The sequence below is a fragment of the Dama dama genome, chromosome 1, assembly GCF_033118175.1.
Source record: "Dama dama isolate Ldn47 chromosome 1, ASM3311817v1, whole genome shotgun sequence".
In the NCBI taxonomy this organism is placed as follows: domain Eukaryota; kingdom Metazoa; phylum Chordata; class Mammalia; order Artiodactyla; family Cervidae; genus Dama; species Dama dama.
The window spans coordinates 39,606,535-39,627,932 of NC_083681.1; the positions used below are offsets into that span (position 1 = coordinate 39,606,535).

The 21,398-nt window shown below is 34.2% G+C and overlaps 1 protein-coding gene across 5 annotated transcripts in view; it reads left to right on the plus strand.

Annotated features, from left to right (window-relative positions):
* BTBD10 (BTB domain containing 10) overlaps positions 1-21,398 on the plus strand; it is a 70,535-nt gene that overhangs the window by 29,448 nt on the left and 19,689 nt on the right. For all 5 annotated transcript variants that reach the window (XM_061147399.1, XM_061147407.1, XM_061147390.1 and 2 more), the window contains 3 exons: positions 15,927-16,123; positions 18,124-18,409; positions 20,866-20,968. In XM_061147399.1, the coding sequence (XP_061003382.1) occupies positions 15,927-16,123; positions 18,124-18,409; positions 20,866-20,968 (586 nt within the window). The remainder of the gene's footprint in view (positions 1-15,926; positions 16,124-18,123; positions 18,410-20,865; positions 20,969-21,398) is intronic.

The following is a 21,398-nucleotide window of genomic DNA, read 5'->3' on the forward strand; positions in this document are numbered from 1 at the left end:
GATAGTAAATAAAAAGCTAATTATCCAAAGTGATCTCCAAATCTGATTTGTTGAACTAAATTGAAATGAACTTTTGAAGAATATAGATAAGAACTGAAAAGCAAATATATATTGTTAGCATGACTTTATAGCATCACGTTTTGAAAAGACTTGAGGGATAGTTGTTGGTAATAAACTTGATATAAAACAAAAATACAGTGTGGCTGCCATCATCCCATCTTTCCCCCTACCACCATCCCCCTTAGAAACCATCCCAATGAATGGGAAAGAAGGTTAGAGCCACTTCATTACACCAAAGTATTGTGTTTAATTCTGTGTAAATTCAGAAGGAAGGATGTGAGTAAATTGGATGCCTTATCAGCTTAGGAAACTGAAAATTCAAAGGTCTTGGGGGGCAACTGTGATAGATGTTAACGAATCTCACAATAAGAGTTGTGTCTTCAGTATGTGAAGTTGTCTTCAAATATGTGAAGAATTATCATTTTTAAAAGAAACTAGACTCACGTTTGAGTCAGAATTGTTTAAGGTTAAAAGCATGAACTCCAAAGTTGTGCTCCTTAGGTCACATGTCAGATCTGCCGCTTGCTTAGCTACATGATTTTAGGTAAGTTGTTTAGCCTCTAAATTGTCATTTTCTCAACTGTGAAAAGAGGATAGTTTTGTGGATTAAATGAAATTATGTGTAAAGTGCTCACTGTTGTGCCTGACATGTTCTAATTGCTCAAATATTAATATTGTTGTTGTTGTTATTTGGTCCTAGAATATAGAATAAAGACAGTGGTTCTCAACCTGAGGGTTAATTTTGCCACTCATTGAGCATTTGGTTTGATCTTTAATTTTATCAATCTAATTGTATTGTAGTTCAGATTTTTAATTTTAATTCTTTTAATACTTAAAGTTTTAGTATGAAGCATAGGAGGAGGAAATTTAATGGAACAAGTTATTTGTGTTTTCAAAAGGCCATTTGGGGGACTTCCCTCGTGGTCCAGTGGTTAAGACTCCATGCTTCTAGTGCAGGGGGTGTGAGTTTGATCCCTGGTCAAGGAACTAAGATCTCACATGCTGTATAGCCCCCTTCCCCCCCAAAAAAGGCCATTTGAAAATGAGTGATTGTGGGATTGCTTTGATTTCTCTCTAGAATCTTGGTTTGTGAAAGTAAGCTTTGTTAAAATATTCATGGTCATATGATAAATGTTTCTAAAACTAAGTATTATATTTGTACTTCATATATTTTTTTATTGGTTTTACTTTTTGGTAGAAAAAGATGCTCCCAAGGTCTTAAAAAAGGAACTCTTCCCCTCCTCTTCTCTGCAACTGAAAGACATGCAGGATCTTAGTTCCACAATCAGAGATCTGACCTGTGTCCCCTTTTATTTGCCATGAAGTGATGGGGCAGATGCCATGATGTTAGTATTTTGAATGTTGAGTTTCAAGCCAGCTTTTCACTCTCCTCTTTTACCCTCATCAAGAGGCTCTTTAGTTCCTCTTCATTTTCAGTCATTAGAGTGGAATTTTCTGCATATCTGAGGTTGTTGATATTTCTCCCAGCAGTCTTGACTCCAGCTTGTGGTTCATCCAGAACAGCATTTCAAATGATGTACTCTGCATAGAAGTTAAATAGATTGGGTGACAAAACACAGCCTTGTTGTACTCCTTTCCCAATTTTGAACTAGTTCAGTTCCATATCCGGTTTTAACTGTTGCTTCTTAACTTGCATACAGGCTTCTCAGGAGATAGGTAAGGTGGTCTGGTATTCCCATCTCTTGAAGAATTTTCCAGTTTGTTGTGATCTACAACAGTCAAAGGCTTTAGCTTAGTCAATAAAGCAGACTTTTTTTTTCCTGGAATTCCCTTGCTTTCTCTACAATCCAACGAATGTTGGTAATTTGATCTCTGGTACCTGTGCATTTTCTGAATTCAGCTTGTATATCCAGAAGTTCTTGGTTAACATACTACTGAAGCCTATCTCGAAGGATTTTGAGCATATCCTTACGTGTGAAATGAGCACAGTTGTATAATAGTTTGAACATTTTTTGGCATAACCCTTCTTTGGTATTGGAATGAAAACTGACCATTTCCATTTCTGTGGCTACTGCTGAGTTTTCCAAATTTGCTGGCATATTGAATGCAACACTTTAACAGCATCATCTTTTAGGATTTTAAATAGCTTACTTGGAATTCCATCACCTCAACTAGCTTTGACTTCACTCTCCAGGATGTCTGGCTCTAGGTGAGTGACCACACCATCATGGTTGTGTGGGTCATTAAGACCTTTTTTTGTACAGTTCTTCTGTGTATTCTTGCCATCTCTTCTTAATCTCTTCTGCTTGGTCCTTGCTGTTTCTGTCCTTTACCATGCCCATTCTTGCATGAAATGTTCCCTTGATATCTCTAGTTTTCTTGAAGAGATCTCTAGTCTTTTCCTTTCTATTGTTTTCTTCCATTTCTTTGCATTGTTCATTTAAGAAGGCCTTCTTATCTCTCCTTGCTGTGCTCTAGAATTCTGCATTCAGTTGAGTATATCTTTTCCTTTCTCCTTTGTGTTTTGCTTCTCTTCTTTTCTCAGCTATTTGTAAAGGCTCCTCAAACAACCCCTTTGCCATGTTGCATCTCTTTTTCTTTGGGATGGTTTTGGTCACTGCCTCCTGTGCAATATAGGGAACCTCCTTCCTTAGTTTTTCAGGCACTCTGTTTACCAGATCTAATCCCTTGAATCTATTGTTTCTTCACCTCCACTGTATAATCATAGAGATTTGATTTAGGTCATACCTCAGTAACCTAGTGGGTTTCCCTACTTTTTCCAATTTAAGCCTGAATTTTTCAGTAAGGAACTCATGATCTGAATGAGTCAGCTCTAGGTCTTGTTTTTGTTGACTGTATAGGGCTTCTCCACCTTCGGCTGCAAAGAATGTAATCAGTCTGATTTCAGTATTGATCATCTGGTGATGTCCATGTGTAGAGTCGTCTCTTGTGGTGTTGGAAAAGAATGTTTGCTATGACCAGCGTGTTCTCTTGACAAAACTCTTGTTAGCCTTTGCCCTACTTCATTTTGTACTCCAAGGCCAGACTTTCACCAGCAGACATATCCACAACTGAGTGTCGTTTCCGCTTTGGCCCAGCTTCTTCATTCTTTCTGGAGCTGTTAGTAATTGCCCTCTGCTCTTCCCAGTAGCATGTTGGATACCTTCCAACCTGGGGGCTCATCTTCTGGTGTCGTATCTTTTACTTTTTCATACTGTTCATTGGGTTCTCACGGCAAGAATACTGAAGTGGTTTGCCATTCCCTCCTCCAGTGGACCATATTTTGTCAGAACCCTTCAGTGTGACCTGTCTGTCTTGAGTGGACCTGCATGGCATGGCTCATAGCTTCATAGAATTACGCAAGCCTCTTTGCATGACAAGTCTGTGATCATAGTGATTATCAATTTTTCAGAAATATTTTATAATTTTCTGTGGTAGGGCTTGAGAATACAAAGTATATACTGTTTTTTTTAATATATATAATGGTTTTTAATTCCCCTATTTTTGTCTCTAATCTGGACTTTTCCCTGTACTTTAGACTGGTATATCTAACTCCATATTTGATATCTTCACTTGGATGTCTAATAAACATTTCAGTGTTAATGTGTATAAAAAGCATTTACACTTTTCAAACCTAATCCTCCCACTGTTATTCTAACGTGGGAGAATGATAGTCAAAATCTGAAATGTTTCAGTTTTTCAGGCCAAAATCAGAGTCATCCTTGATTCCTCTGTCTCACCTTTTACTTTTAATCTATCAAATTCCAAAGTCTTGTTCTTCAGAATGTAGTCTAGTCCAGTGTTTGCAGTGTACACTGCTACAACCCTGGTCCAAGTCACTTTGGCTGTCACCTGGATTATTTGTAGTAGCCTCCAAAATGGTCACTGATCCTACTGTTACCTTCTTTCTTTCATTGTCTGCTTCATCTAACATAAGTTAGATCATGTAATTCAAATTTTATTGGTACCTATTTCACTCAGATCAAAAACAAAAAAGCTTTGAACATTCTTTGAAGGTCTTTCTTAATCTGGTCCTAGTCTTATCTCTGAGCTCATCTTTTAACACTGTCCTTCTTGCTATCTGTGCTGCAGCTGTCCTAGCCTTCTTGAATGCCTTGAAAAAGCCAAGAGTTACTTTTGGCACCAGATCTTTTTTATCTACCCTGCCCTCAGTCTCATAGTTTTATGTTTCACTTCATCTTTGCTCAGACCTCTTCTCTGAGAGTCCTGCTTTGACTACTATGTGAAATAGAACCTCTCACCTGAAAATGATGACTCTGTCCTCTTAACTCTGCTTTATTTTTCCTCATAGCGCTTACCAGCACATGATATTTAATATATTTATTATGTATGTTCTGTGTTTTTGTACACTTGAATGTATAAATTTTAAGGGCAGAGACTTTCTGATTTATATCCACTAGGGCTAGAATAATAAGTAGCATATAATAGATATTCAGTGAGTATTTGGTAGAATGACTGCATGATAAAACTTAAAAGCATTGCTAGAGGAGAGGGTAAGAATAATTTTAGTTATTATGGGGTATGATTATTGTATGTTGCAAGCACCTAATGCTTTATTGATGAATTAAAACCATGATTATTTTTTAGAAGTAAAAAAATTAGCAATGTAACAATTAGATAACTTCTTTTCAGAGACTCGTCATTTTGGAGAGGTTCTTTCCTAGCAACATCTTCCTTCATTAAAAAAGTTCAAAATCTGAGAAAGCCCTGTCAAAGGAAACCTTTGTTTTGAAGTCAAAAGAAACCTGTCACTGTCTGCATGAAAATAGTTTTTGTCAGGAAAGCTGACAGTTACCTTGTTAGTAAAGTGTTAAATGTTTGACCAGTAAGAGTTCCTTTTCTGTCAAAATTCTTAGGATCTAGGTCTTCATTTCACTTCAAAGAAAACATACTCTTAGAGTGGTCATACAATAGTATATAAGGCTCCCTTGCTATTGCTACTGCTTCTGTCTCACCAGAGTTGCTGACATGTCTGACAGATTTTAAGAAGAGAAAGACTAGTATTAAAACTATTCTTGAGCTGTATTTCTTGTCTTTTGGCAGCAGGGGAGGAGGGGAGAATCCAGGACTTAAGTACGGTATAAAATATTTATGGACAGTATGCATCAAACAACATACTAACCGATGGCCTTTTAGAGCACAGCCCCTTCTTCAGCTGAGAACTGCCCTTTTCAGTGATTAGCCTTTGTTTCTTGGGAAACTGACCATAAATTAAGAACAACAAAAAGCTTATAGAAAAGGCAAATTGAAAAAGAAGGGGAAAAAAAAAGAAAGGGAGAGAAATTTGCATTAAACCTGTTGAAAATACATTTAAAAGTTTCATTGCATTTTTTATGTCATCACAGTTGCTAACACTTAACATGAGGATCAGCAAACAGCTTTCTGTAAAAGGCTGGATAGTGAATGTTTTTGGCCATGTGGGCTACAGAGTGTCAGAATCACTCAGTTTTGCCATTATGGAATGAGAGCAGCTATAAGCAATATGTAAACTAATGGGCATGGTTGTGTTCTAATAAAACTTTATTTATGAAATGAGATAACGGGTTGAATTTGGCTTTGTTTGCAAACTCTTCACCTAACATATTAAAAATGCTTGTAAAAATCATATGCAAATTGATTGCTTATAATATATTAATGTAAGATCATTTAAATGGTTTAGTTAATCTAAAACAATACAGAACATAGTAATAGAAACACCTTTTTTCCCCTCAAAATAATATTGCTTCTTTAATATGGACAGGCTAATTAAAAAATGGATGGGAACATCTAATATGAAATTTACAAAGATGCTTATGTTGTTTTTAAGAAAAATGATGCATTTTTAAAAGATTAAATGTTTAAAACACCTCATAAACTGTAAAGCTTCATGTCTATATCTCTACAGACACAAATACATACACATGGAAATATTTGACAAGGAAAAAACAGTTGACATGGGAAATGCTTAGATGTTATATATCCTGAAATTTCAGCTAAATTCAGCAAAGATTAATAAGTTGCACCAGGATATGATGTTGCTGGAAGTATTTAAAGATAATTCCTCAAAACTGGAAAGTGATATCACATAAGGTTGTATTTCCCATGTGTATATTACCTAAGGGGGCCATACATAAGTGAGTACCACTCACTTTGTAGATATTTTAGTTTTGTGTATTTGTTACAATGATTTTGTAGCAGCAGTGCTGGTAATATTTATTTTTGGAAATTTTTCATGTGTTATTTCTTTGATAACCCCCCTCTTTTCTCTGTTGTGTGTGGAACATATATTATTTGAATATTGAGTGCCTTCCTCTAATTTTCTCATCCTTTCACTTTCATTTTTTATTTCTTTTATTACCAGTTTTTTCTTTCAGCCTTCTTCTAACCTTTAAAAATAGCTAAGAACTCTTTTTTATTCTCTTAATTAAAAAATTCCTGTCCTTGTTTTATGGATATATTTTTTAATAGCACTGAGTTTCTTTATTATGTTGTTTTTTTTTTCTGTCTCTACATTGTCTTTTGTCTTTTTGTTTATTAAACTTACTGTGAAAATTTTTTATTTTATAAGAAGTTAAAAAAAATTGTACTGAGTTCCTGGGTACTCTTCATCCAGCTTCCCTCTATGATAACATCTCACTTAAGTGTATCAAACTAGGAAAATGACGTTGATATATAATTCTGTAACTGACTATAGACATCAGTTTTTATATGTCCTCTTTTGGTATATATTCTGTGATGTTTTTATCACACACAGATTTGTGTAACTACCACCACAATCAGGATGCAGAACTTTTGTATCACTATGAAGAAACTTTCATGCTGCCCCTTTAGAGTTATACCCTTTCCCCGTCCCTAACTTCTGGCAACTCTGATTTGTTTTCCATCACTGTAATTTTGCTCTTTTGAGAATAATATGTAAATGAAATCGATAGTATGTAAACTTTGGGGTTTGGGTTTTTTCATTCAGCATAATGCCTTTGAGATATCTACCACATTGTTGAACGTGTCAGTAGTTCGTTTTTTTTTTTTTTTTTTTTTAATTTTTGAGTAGTATTCCATTGTATGTATGTGCCACACGTTATCCATTCTGAGAGTGGCATGGGTTTTGTTATAAACTTTGCAATATTGTTGTATTTAAAAATTTCTCTCTATATATTACTTTAGTTTATTACCCCTAACCCCTGTAGGAATCCATCATTTCACTGTACAAAATGATAGAGACCCTAAAATTTTTCTTTGTTAGGAACCTGCCTATCATTGGAAGTTGTACATATATATATAGAATTTTTAAATAAATTAGGTGGCAAAGTCACATGTGGAAATTCATATGACATTAATATTCCAAAGTTTGATATAAATAGATACTTCTGAGGGTGACTATTTTAGTAAGATTTAAAAACTTTTGGAGAGATTTACTGCCTGTTGATTTTGATGTTAAGTCAAAGTTGGTATAAGACGAAGTCAGAAGCTCATAAAGTTGTAAATTTTAAAAATGAAACTTTTTATTTTGCAAAAAAATAATGAGGTTTGTATTTAAGATGGGTTTGTTTACATATCTAGAGGTACTGGAAGCGTTCTTTTTAAAAAAAACTTTTATTTTTATGGATGCAAATGGGTCTTCGTTGCTGCACGTAGGCCAGCTCTCGTTGTGATGAGGGGGGTTACTGTCTAGTTGTGGTGCATGGCCTTCTCATTGCCGTGACTTCTCTTGTTGTGGAGCATGGGCTCTCAGCTGGAAGCATTATTTCTTAGTTAATAAAAATTGTGATCTTAGAGGATTCATGATTAAGAATTCTTATTTGAGTTCTATGTTAACATTATTGGATAATAAATTTGATCTGTGGGATTTTCAAGTGGTAATCAGTTGGAGATGGTAGTTGTTTTTTAGTCTGATGGTAGGCAAACTTCTGGTTTCATGAGAACATGAACCATTTTTAGAGGGGGATGCAAGAATCTATGTAGTTTAGTGAAAGAAAATTTATAATTTAATAGAAGAAAGGCCTGGCTTTTATTACTTGTGTGTAATTGAAATGATTAAGTAGCAGCTTCCTGGAAGAGTAGCCTTAATTGGGCTGTGTTTGGCCAAGAGGCCAGTTTTGGCATATAGCTTCGTAAGTTTTGATGTATGTATGCATTTACGAAACCTCATCACAATCAGGGTAGTGAACAAATCTATCACATGCAAGTTTCCTTGGAGTCCTTTCTAAGCTTTTCCTCCTCCTTCTTCCAACTCCCACACTCCATGCCTGGACAACCACCAGTCTGTTTTCTGATACAAGACATTAGTTTGTATTGCCTAGAATTTGATACATATGTATATATTTGGGGAAGGAAGGGTATTTCTCTTCTTTCACTGAGCTTAATAATTTTGTACTTGATCCATTTTAAAACTTGTATCAGTAGTTCATACTTACTGTTCAACAATAGTATGTATGGTATACCACAAATTGTTTATCCAGTCACCTGTTCATAAACATTTAGGTCATTTCAAGTTTTGCTTTTTTAAATGATATTGTTTTTAAAATATAGATTTCGGATTGTTTGCTGTTGCTAGTATATAGGAATATTGTCTACTTTTGAATATTGATCTTCTGTGACCATAGTAAACTCACTCTTTAGTTCTAGTAACTTTTTTGTACTAGAGTCTATAATAGATGATTATCTTCTCTGTAGATTGGGGCAGTTTTGCTTCTTTTTATAATCTGGATGCCTTCTATATCTTTTTCTTGCCATATTGCTCTGGTTAGACTCTTCAGTAGGTGGGTGAAGAGAAATGGTACAAGTGGCCATCCTTGTCTTGTTCCTGGTCTTAGGTGGAGAGCATTTGGTCTTTGACCACTGAGTATACTGCTGGTTGTAGGTTTTCCATGGGTATCTTTTATCCAGCTGATGAAATTCCATTGTATTCCTACTTTATTGAGGGTTTTTGTTGTTGTTTGTTTTTTTAAATCAGGAATGGATTTTGGATTTTGTTAAATGTGTTTTCTTTGTATATTGAGATACAGGTTTTTTATTAATGTGTTAATATGGTGAATTGTATTGATTGATGTTTGAATATTTAACCAATCTTGCATTTTTGATACAAAAATCTATAGATCATGATGTATTGACAGTTTTGTATATTGTTGTATTCAAATTCAAAACTAAAATTTTGTTGAACATATTTGCATCTATGTTCTGAGGGTTGTAGGTTTGTAGTTTTCTTGTAATATCTGTCTCTGGTTTTGGTATCTGGGTAATGCTGGCCTCATAAAATGAGTTAAGAAATATCTTTTCTTTAGTTTCTAGAGGATTTTGTGTAAGATTTGTATTATTTCTATCTTAAATGCTTGGTAGAATTATCAGTAAAGCCATCTCAGCCTGGAGTTTTCTTAGAAGGAAAGTTCTTAACTACAAATTCAAATTCTTTAATAGACATTGAACTGTTCATTCCATCTATTTCTTCTGGAGTGCAACCCTATGAACTGTAGCCCACCAGGCTTCTCTGTCCATGGAATTCTCCAGGCAAGAATACTGGGGTGGGTAGCCATTCCCTTCTCCAGGGAATCTTCCTGACTCAGGAATTGAGCACAGGTTTTCTGCATTGCAGACAGATTCTTTCCCCTCTGAGCCACCAGGGAAGCCCAGTTTGGCTATATTTTATCAATTTTATTGACCTTTTCAAAGAACTAGCCTTTGTTTTCATTGATTTTTTTTTCCCCCCATTTCTTTTTCTATTTTCTATTATTTTGATTTCCACTCTGATCTTTAATAATTTTTTCTACTTTCTTTAGTTTATTTTGTTCTTTGTCTAGTTTCTTTTTAAAAAATATATTTATTCGACTGCTTTGGGTCTGGGTCTTAGTTGTGGCGTGTCTAGCTGTGGCTTACAGGCTTAGTAGTTGCCGCATGTTGCATTTCTGATTGTGGCTTTAGGGCCTAGTTGCCCTGCTGCATGTGGGGTCTTAGTTCCCTGACCAGGGATCAGACCTGTGTCCCTGCCCTGCAAGGTGGGTTCTCAACCACTGGGCCACCAGGGAAGTCCCTGTCTAGTTCCTTAAGGTAGAAACCGAGGTAATTTTTCTTAGACCTTTCTTCTTTTCTATCATAGGCATTTAAAGATATAATTTGCTTCCTAACTACTGCTGTAATATCATGCCATTCCACAAATTTTGATTCATTGGGCTTTTTCACTCCAAAATTTTCTCTTTTCCTTTCTGATTTCTTTTTTGCTCCATGGGTTATTTACACAGATGTTATCTAACTGCCAATATTTGGGAATTTTCCAGGTATCTTTCTGTTATTGAATTTTAATTCACTTGTAATCAGAGAACATATTTTGTATGAATTTTTTTGAAATGTATTAAGACTTGTTTTATTGCCCAGAATATGGTCTGTCTTGATAAATGTTCTATGTGCCTATCAAAAGAATGAGTCTTCTGCTCTTGTTGGATGAAATGTTCTATAAATGTCAGTTAGGTTAAGCCAGTTGATAGTGCTGTTCAAATCTTACTCATCTTTACTGATTTTCTGTCTGCTTGTTCTATTAAATATTTTAAGAGAGATGTTGAAATCTGTGACAATAATTGTGGAGTTCTCCTTGTAATTTTTTGCTTTTTTGCTTCATGTATTTTGAAGCTCTGTTACAAGGCAGAAGAACATTGGGGATTATTAAGTGCTCTTAGGGGCTTCCCTGGTGGCTCAGCTGGTAAAGAATCTGCCTGCAGTGTAGGAGACCCCCGTGAATTTACCCTTTTATTCTTATGAACTGCCTTGGTAATATTCTTTGTATTGAGGTCTACTTTGTCTGATATTAGTATACAACTCTTATTTTCTTTTAACTAGTGTTAGCATAATTTGTCTTTCCTTATCCTTTTATATTGAACCTCTTTGTACCTTTATATTTAAAATGTGCTTCTTGTAGATGGGGCATACTGTTTGTTGGGTCTGGTTTTTATATCCAGTGTGATAATCTCTACCTTTTATGGCTTAGACCATGCACATTTAATGTGATTGTAGATATGGTTAAGGTTAAGTCTGTCATCTTGCTGTTTATTTTCTGTTTGTCCCATTTGTTCTCCTTTCCCTATCCTCCTCTCACCTTTTGCCCTCTTTTGGATTGTGTCATTTTTTATGATTTCATTTTATCCCCTTTGTTGGCTTATTGACTATAATACTTTGTTTCTGTACTTCAGTGGTTGCTTTAAAGCTTTGATATGCATCTTTAGTTTATCACTGCTTACCTTCATTATATTAAATAATTCTTGTGTCATATGAGAGCCTTATAATATTGTACTTCTGTTTCTCTCCTCCCAAACTTTGTGCTATTTCCAGTATTCTTAATTCCTTTGTGTAGGCTCAGATGGTAAAGAATCTGCTAGCAATCCCTGGGTTGGGAAGATCCCCTGGAGGTTCAGTCCCTGGGTTGGGAAGATCCCCTGGAGGAGGGCACAGCAACCCACTCCAGTATTCTTGCCTGGAGAATCCCATGGACAGAGAATCCTGTCTGTCCACGGGCTACCGTCCATGGGGTTGCAAAGAGTTGGACATGACTGAACAATTAACACTTCCATATTTTCACCTGGGGTTATTTTAAAGAAATAATTTTTTAAATTAACCTGGTGTTAATTTAAAGAACCTGATATTCTTTAAATTTTCTTATAGTGCGGATTTGTTCATGATGAATTCATTCATCTTTTTCTGTGTGTGTGTCTAAAAATACATTTCCCTTTTACTTTTAAGAGATATTTTTACAGGATATAACAATCGTAGGTTGCCAGCAGTTATCATTTTGGGTTTTATTTTTTATTAAAATGTGTTTGGGATTTGTTGTGCATGTTACATCTGTGGGTTTGTAGTTTTAATTACATTTCAAGACATTTCTTCAAATGTTTTTCTTTTCCTCACCTTTCTTCCTTTATGGACTCCATTTATACCTATATTAGGACTCTTAAAGTTGACCCATAGCTCACTTAGGCTTAATTTATCCTTCTATAATGAATAGTGTATTCATTTGGGTATTTCCTACTGCAGTCTTCAAATTCATGAATCTTCTAGAATGTATTTTGCATCTCAGATACCATTTTTGTCTCTAGAAGTCTGATTTGTATCTTTTTAACATTCTGTATTTCTATATAACTTTTTGGAGAAATATGGTTATAATGTTTTTGTTTTTAATTTTAAGATGTGTGTCTAATTTTAAATTTTTCTTCTTTTAAGATACTTGGGTTGGTTTTAGTTGAGTTTTTTTTCCTGCTTTTTTACTTGCCTGTTAATTTTTAACTGGATGCCATATATTGTGAATTTACCTTGTTTGGCTGATGGATACTTTTGTACTCCTATAAATTTTCTTGATCTTTGTTTTAGGATTTAGTTTACTTACTTGTAAACGATTTGATTCTTTCACATCTTGCTATTAGCATTCGTTGGATGTGACTAGGACAGTACTCAGTTTAGGTTTAATTATTTCCCACTTCAGAGCCAAGACCCTTTAGATTCCCCCTCTAGTGCCCTTTTATGAGGTTTTCCAGCCTCACTGTGGGGAGAGAGGGACAGGCCCTTTTCCTGGCTCTGTACGAGTCCTCGGCAGTGTTTTCTCTAATTCTCTGAGTCAGTTGTTTCTCCAGCTTCATTAATGAGGTTTCCTCATGTGTGCGTTGATTGGTAGTAGACTCTGCAGATTGCTGAGGTTTTCTCTGTGCTGCTCTTTCCTCTCTGGCATACTCTTTCCTTAGAACCCTGCCACCTATTGTCCCCAACCTCTCAGCGCCTCATCCGTAACTGAGTCCATCAGCTTCTGCCTGGGTTTTGCCCCTGTGTTTTACTCGAGAAACTCTTCTCAACGTAGTAAATTGGGGCAGTGGTTGGCCTTTGTTGTTGTTGTTGTTCAGTTGCTAAGTCGTGTCCAACTCTTTGCCACCGCATAGAGTGTAGCCCTCCAGACACCTCTGTCCGTGGGATTTCCCAGGCTAGAATACTGGAGTGAGTTGCCATTTCCTTCTCCAGTGGATCTTCCCGACCCAGGGATTGAATCCATGTCTGCTGCACTGGCAGGCAGATTCTTTACCACTGAGCCACCAAGGAAGCCCATGGTTAGCCTTATCTGATTTGTTTTTTCATCTTCCAGGGATTACTCTCTTTTCCAAATGTGCTATGTCTTTGTCATTGTTTCATATATTTTGCTTTTGGGTAGTTTCAGACAGGAAGGTAAATTTAGTCCTTGTTTCTCTGTCTTGGCTAGAAGCAGGTGTTGGGGCTGATATACTTTTCATCTCCTTTCCTGTTCTCAGTTCATGTATCCCAAACTCTTAGATGCAACAGGAAGCAGTTATCCTCTATGAACTTGCTTGTCCTCATTTTCGTTTGCACTTGTTAATTATGTTTGCCCTTAGAGTGCTTTCCTGATCTAAAATTATTTAATTAAATAGAGTAGGACATAATTAGTCTTCCATGACATCTGATTTTGAAGGTCTCATTCAGAGTACATTCCATTTGAGAATGAAAAAAAGGAACAGGAATATATTATGACACCTTTTGCATTTGTTTAATGTCTAAACAGTTTAGAAATGAAGCCAGTATTTAAGCAAAATACTTAGCGGTATTTAATCTTTCAGCTATAAAGATGTCTAGTTGAAATCCTTTTTCAATTAATCAGTTGGCTTGGCCCTTACTGAACATGTATCCTTTATTTGCCTTAGTTGTAATTGTGTTTGTATCTTATCTGTTATCCATTAGATTCATATTTAGAAAATGTGTTTAGTAGTACATTTAAAACTTAGAATAATACGAGGGTTTTTTCCAGTATATAATGCTTATTCTATTATTGTGAGTTCCTTTCTTTTTCCTACTTTAGGAGATGAGTCAGAAATTCCATTGTTCCTATTGTAAGGTTTTTAACTTAAAAGTAGGATCTTTTGATTTGTTCTATTTAAAGAAAAAAATTATGTTCCAATGATGTGATCCTACTCTGATCTTTTTCACTGGAAGGAAGGTGGGAATAGAGGGTTGTTCTTTTCTTCTTTCTGTAGATTTATGAGAGACAGATAGCTGATAAAAACTGGTTGGTTGCCTTTATTTCCTTAGAAGTCACTCTTAGGGTAGATACAGAGTCAGCCTTATTTATTGTTTTTTTAGTCTGTTATAGTGAGATGATAACGATCTTCATAATGAAAGAAACCACTAAAATAACAGTGTTACAGCTAATAAATCAGAGGAGATGATCCCTGAGCACTGTTGGATTTAAAACTGACTCATCAAGATTAAATTTTTAAATAATGTGGTTTTGGTGAAGGACAGTAGGTAACATCATGGAAGAGGCACTGGAATGGATTGAAAGGATTAGGTTACAGTGTTATGAGCATATCTAAAATTCCATGTGACTCTGAGCAAAATCTTGTGATTTTGAACTTTAATGTCCTCACCTGTTGAAACTAAATAAAGTAACATTTAGTGGGTGATTCTATTGTGCCAGGCACATTATTGGTCAGTTTACTGATTATACTTCATTTAATCCTCATATTAAACTTAGAAAGTCAGTAGGATATACAGTTACAGGTGAGGAAACTAAGGTTCCAAAATGTTAAGTTAGCATTCAATATGTTGAGAAATTAAGTATTAAAAGACAATTTGATTGTAAGTCTTTATTACTCTGAAGCCATGAAGTTCCTTCTATTCCTGTCTTTTTCCTGTTTCTGAAAAGCACTTTAATATTTTTAAATGATGAACTATGTTGTTTGCTAATAAGATGGTAAATTTTCACCTGCCTTAGGTTAGGCTCTTTCATTTCTGTTCCTGTCAGTTTTCCTACTTACAGTGTACTTTGATTATTAAAATCTTAGCTATTTGTTAGTGCCAGGTTCACCAGTGATTTACAGTAATGTCTTCTTGTGAGATCTTTAGAGCATTTATTTGTCATTCATTTATTCATTGTATTTGAAATACATTTAATTATTTTATATTTTAAATTTGGGATAACATTTGAATTGTTTACACTGTTTAAATGTAACAATTCTTGTATAACTGCTGCACTTAAATCATAAGCATTCTAAGGAAGCTGCTTCTATCCTGGCATGTAACAGCATTGTGCACATAGTACATATAACTTAATAGGTAATTGTGTGAATGAATGCTGTCAACTAGAATATCTTAATCATCTTCAGTTACTCACTTCCCATGGGCAGATTTGTTCTATGTAAGATATTTTAAAATTTTAAATTCTGTTACTTTATTTAGTCAGTGCTATTAGCTTTTTAGAAAAATACTTTTCAGAATTTTTCAAGAGAGTCCAATCAAAATGAATTGATTCGAGTTAGCATGTATTCTTTTTTGTTTTTTTTAAATTATTTTTCAACAATGTTTCATGGCATGTAGAATCTTAGTCTTATGCCCCCTACATTGGACTTGGGGGGAGTCTTAACCACTGGACTACCAGGGAAGTCCCTAGCATGTATTCTTATTTTATTTGGCAGCAAGACCAATTACTTTGTCCCATACCTCAGTGTTTAAGAGTTCCAGAAGCTGGTGCTCATCCTCTCCCTTTCTCTTACAAACAGCAAAACCAGGAGAACACTTGAGTTATATTTAAGAGATTTGGATGGTCTCTATTGCTAGTACTACTACTGCTAACTACTACTGCTACCTCTTCTACTGTGATACTAACTCAACAGTCAGTTAACCTTTCTGGGCTTTAGTTTTCTCATCCTTAAAAAACTGAATTGGAGTATGTGATCTTTAAAGACATAGTGTTCCAGAATTAATAAAACCTGCAAGTTTAAAATAAATTAGGTTTCAGAATTGTTAAGTATAATAGCATTTGACTGTTGCACTTCAGAATATTAGTAGTTTTATATTAATTGGGAGTTTTTATGGAAAGTGTTTGCAATTTCATGTTCTACTTTTATGGTTAATTTTCTTTTCTAATTTATCAGCACTCCCTCACGTGTTGCTAAAGGAGCTGTCGACCACACCAAAATGAGTCTGCATGGTGCTAGTGGGGGACATGAGAGATCAAGAGATAGACGAAGGTCAAGTGACAGATCACGAGATTCATCTCATGAAAGAACAGAATCTCAGCTCACTCCTTGTATTAGAAATGTTACTTCTCCAACACGACAGCACCATGTTGGTATGTAAAATCAACTAAACTTCCCAGCAGGTTTTTTTTTTTTTTTTTAATTTGGCTATGCTGCACGACTTGTGGGATCTTAGTTTCCTGACCATGGATCAAACCCGGGCCCTGGCATTGAAAGCGCTGAGACCTAACCACTGGACTGCCAGGAAATTCCCAATGCACTTACCTTTTTAAAGTAGTAATAACAGTGAATTATGCCTAATACTTTACAGTAAAATTAACATCTTACTTCTTTTCAGTTGCTTCTGTTTTAACTTAGCTTGATTCTTGCTGTTAAAAAAAAAAATACTTACTAAATGAAACTTTAAAGTACATTTTTTTTCAGAGTTTGGGACAGTCTTATAAAAGAAATAATTTGAACAGGCTTTACAACTATAATATGTAGATTATAAATTTTTTTTCAAGTAATTTTTATCTTTTGAGATATATAGCAGTGGTTTATTTAAAATAATCTATAGTAAATTATTGATAAGAATCCTTGTTAATCATACTAAAAAAGGAAGTGAAAGAGTAACCATCATGGAGTCATTTAGCTTGACTTTCGACAATATTTTAAATTTAATTAAAATTAAATAAAAAATAGGAGGAAAAGGAGGGTGGAAGTGGGTTTTTTTCCCCCCCTTGACAGCTCAGGTCTTGATTCCTTCCTACTCTTTTTTATAAATGAATGCTATTCCTCCAGGTAAATACAATGTGAGCTTGCTGATTTTTATTTTTACCTCAGAAGTGGCAAATTAAATATTTTGACTTACTATTTGAGGCAGTTTCTGATTGCCTCATATAAATTAAAATCATGTATATTAGGTCTAATTATGTGGAGAGGTTGTCAGTATCTAAGTAGGTCTTTAAAGTCAGATTAATGCTAATAAGCTAAAAACCTACAAAAGTGTAAATAAGAGCTGATAGTTTGTTATATGCAAAGTTTAGTATCTGGGAAGAGAACAGGGGATATGATAAGTTGTTTTATTGCTTTAGCAAATTTTACTTTTAGGGTGCTACCAACATTGTAGAAATAGGCACTACAAGGGAGGTGTCAGGGTATCTCTGGAGATAACAGCAAGCCTAATTATATAACCAGTAAAGCTGTACAGAGTGTTCTAAGTAGCCTGAGTCATGAAGGAATTTGGCAAAAGCTGATGAAACTGATGAGATGGAGGTACATTTTTAGGTCACCTTTAAAGTTTAGTAATCTAATCTCTAAAGGAAACATCACAAAATCTTAGTTTTAATTTCCCTTTTGTAGACCATTGGAACAGCTAAAGAAAATTTTCTGAATTTTAACAGTGTTTCTTTATATTAAAATTATAGGTAATAATAATATCCTATAAAATTTGTAGCAGTGCTTTTTTCAAAAATGAGAGTAAGAAGAAAGCAGTATATCATCAGCTATTAAACCACTTAATTTGGTAAAACATTAAAAGTCATTTGAAAACATAAATACTTCTTAGTGTCTGTGGTAAAAATATTTTCTTCCTTTGGTACCTTCCTTTTGTGAGATAAATTGCTGGTTTGGGGGTTTCCTTATTAATGTAGTTAAGAGTCCAAAGTTTGTACTTTGTGTTTTCAGAATAGTATTAATACTTTCAGTATTTAGGATGGTTAAAATTGTTATTAATCTTTTACTGACTTTCAATGCTTGCTTATTTGACTTAGAATATTCTACTCCTTTTGTTTCTGTATATTTTTAAGTAGAGCAGTAATATAATTCAATTCAATTTTGATCTTAGTTTGGGTCAACATTGGTTAGGTAGACATCTTTTTTAAAAAGTCTACAAAATTAATTGTTTTAGAAAACAATGTAATGTTTTAGGTTTATTCCTAGAAAATAAATGAACATTTATGATGTTCTGTGAAAATGTTATCTGAAATAAAAAAAGCAGAATTGCTGTGATAAAAAATACTTTTCTAAATCACTATTTTCAAAAGATATATATATATATCTCATATTTTTTAAAAGAAAATTTGCATAAATTTGTTTAACATCTTTATTTCAGAACGTGAAAAAGATCACAGTTCCTCTCGTCCAAGCAGTCCTCGTCCTCAGAAAGCCTCTCCAAATGGATCCAGTAGCAGTGCTGGGAACAGCAGCAGAAACAGTAGTCAGTCAAGTTCAGATAGTAGCTGTAAGACGTCTGGGGAAATGGTGTTTGTGTATGAAAATGCAAAAGAAGGAGCTCGGAATGTAAGAACATCAGAACGAGTGACACTTATAGTGGATAACACTAGATTTGTTGTAGACCCATCCATTTTTACTGCACAGCCAAATACAATGTTGGGCAGGTTTGTATTATTATGATTATTTGTATTATTAATAAAAAGCACTTTTCCATTACGTTTTTTAAAAAGTTTTACAGTAATTCTCTAGTGGAATACAGTGTTGCTGTTGAGCTATGGATTTTAAATAACTTGTTCAAGTTAATCCAGCTAGAAATTGTAGAGCCAGATCTTGAGCTTGATTTTATTTTGAATAATGTTTGCTGTACCTAGAAATAGCAAATGCAGTAGTTAAATGAAGACAGGATACTTAAAGATCTGAAAACATAGATTGTATTTGACAAGATGAATTTAACAGTGATAATGTTTCCTTCACTTGGGGCTCCCAAATTCAATCTTCAGATACAGCAGACATCAGCATTTGGTTAGCTGAAAAGTCAGCATGAGTTATCAGTTTGATATATTTACCTTAAAGAAATAATGCTAACAAGTAGTCAGTAGAATGAAGGAGAAATAATGGTCTCTGAGTCTGTACTGGTCTGGAGTAATAGATTAATATAACATTTGTAGTTAAGGGAACCCATATTATAGAATTGGTAGAGAAAATATGGGCTGTAGTTATGGGAACTTCAGAATAGACTTGATTTTTCAAGTCTTTTAATTGGAGTCCAAAGTTTGTACTTTGTTTTTTCAGAATAATATTAATACTTTAAGTATTTAGGATGGTTAAAATTGTTATTAATCTTTTATTGACTTTCAACTTTTACTGACTTACAAACACCTTTTAATTGGAAAATTAGTGCCTTTTTTCTATTCGTTCTAATATAAAATGAAGGAAACATAAATGAAATGGAAGTTTGCATGAGGTTAAAAAAGAAAACTTGAATTTTTTGCTTGGTTGCATATGAGTAACTATTTGGGGTACCTGTGTATGTGTGTGTGTGTATGATTTGTAAGTATCTCAGAATCCAGAACAAATGCCAGCATGTGACGCTGTTTGCATTTTGGGTAGACAAATATTTCCTTTTAATATTGGCTCTAGACTTTACATCTGTAAGGAAAGAAATACTTGTACTCTATAGGCTTTTACATATTAGAAGCATAGGAAAGACTCTTTCTTAAAAAAAATCAAAGCGTAGTTTATTTATTTCCAAGACATTACAACAAACAGTAAAACTTGAAGGAAAGATTGTTGATGGGAGATTTTTAGGAGGATAACTTGACACTGATCATATTTTATATTTTTACCTAAACTTAAACAGTTGAAAGGCAGAAGTAGGTATTTGAAATTTTTCTTCAGCTGATAGGCTATATTTTCTTTTAAAAATAAATTCAGAAGATTTTTTTGTGTTTGTGATCCATATTTATCTGAAAAGTATAACTTTCCTTTTTTGTAAAAAGTTCAAGTATTTGAGAAAATTGCCTGACATTTGATTCCTGAAAGACTTGCTTCTTTTTTTCCAAATCAGTGAAGGCTTCTTTTCATGTCAGTTGACGAAAGCATGTCGTTGGGGATGAAAATTAATATTCATGGGAACTGTAAAAAGCAGTTGGCATTCTTTTGGAAACTTTGAAATAAGAAAGCTTTGTTCTTTATAGGTTCTATGTTATTAAAAAAAAGAGGGAACTCTTTAAATTGGGAAATTGTTGAATAGGAAACTTAGATCAGCTATATCGACCTTAGGAATGATGTCATTGAATTTAGAGGTTCAGATTCTTTAAATCACACTTTAACAATTTGCTTGGAAATTAGGCATTCAACTTTTTGTTTTGAAGGACATATTTAGCAGATTGCCTCTTTTTAAAATATTTACTGTTAAAGGGTCAACAGCATGACTTGAAAAAATAGAAGTTTATCTGCATCTTCTTTTTGTAAAAATTAATATTATGAGCTTGTTACTTATTTAGAATTTTCATTCTCTTCTTCATTCCTCTCTACCCCAGTACTTGATTGCTTATTTTTCAGTTCTAGGATGCCAGTGTAAGAGTTTTGTGCAGGATTTGTTACGTTTATAGTTTTGTGAAAAGTAAAATAATCTAATCTGCCTATATTTATTTTACTTTTTTCTAGTTTAGATTATTATACGTGCTACTTAATAGACTAACTTTGCATTGAAGATAGTCGTTTGCCCTTCCTCCCTCTCTCCCTCTTCTCTCTCTTTCATTTTTTTCTTTCTCTGGATAAAATTAATATAAGAATCTCTCCTAGATTGTTTTTTTTTCCACCCTTGTAGAAAAGGGACTGGAAAGTTTTTTACCTTTTGAAGCTTATTAATTTTTGAAGCTTAATTAATTTTCTCATGGGGAATCTTTACTACTGTTTCCTCCTACAAAAAAAATTTTTTATAATCCTTTATTTATCACATTTGCCAGAGTAAATGTCTGATAAATATTTGTGGGCTAATTTAATGATATAATTTAATGCTAAAATTATAATTCCTTTTTACTTTTGTACATGAAAACAATTTTCTCTTTTGGAGGGATAGCCTATTGATTTATTTCTCAATTACTTGCTGCTGTAGGATGTTTGGATCTGGCCGAGAACATAACTTTACACGTCCTAACGAGAAGGGAGAGTATGAGGTGGCAGAAGGAATCGGCTCTACTGTATTTCGAGCAATTCTGGTAAGTGCTGTTGCTTGTGTGTGTTGATTGAGTCAGTTGACCCTTTCTTGGTAGGTACTTTGTTTGAAAGCAGAATTGTATTTGGATATCTCTGGAAGTACCCAGTGTATTTTTTAATATCATTTAATTCGTTTTCTTTTGGAATGTAAATATAACATGATAAAAATAAGTGAATTTTATAACCTTTGCAAAAATAAGATAGGGGTAATTAATCTCTCACGTCTGCATAGGCAGCTCTTTCAAGGGTTTAGTGGTAACATTTCTATAGTCAGACTATTCTACTTTCCTCAATTCTATTAAATACAAGAAGTTGATAATTTTTTGCTGTCACAATAAATGTGACTACTGGATTTCTAACATTTTGTTGCATATAACTAGTGGTGGACACTTAGGAACATTTGAAAGCCATCTCTAAAATGTATTTCCTATC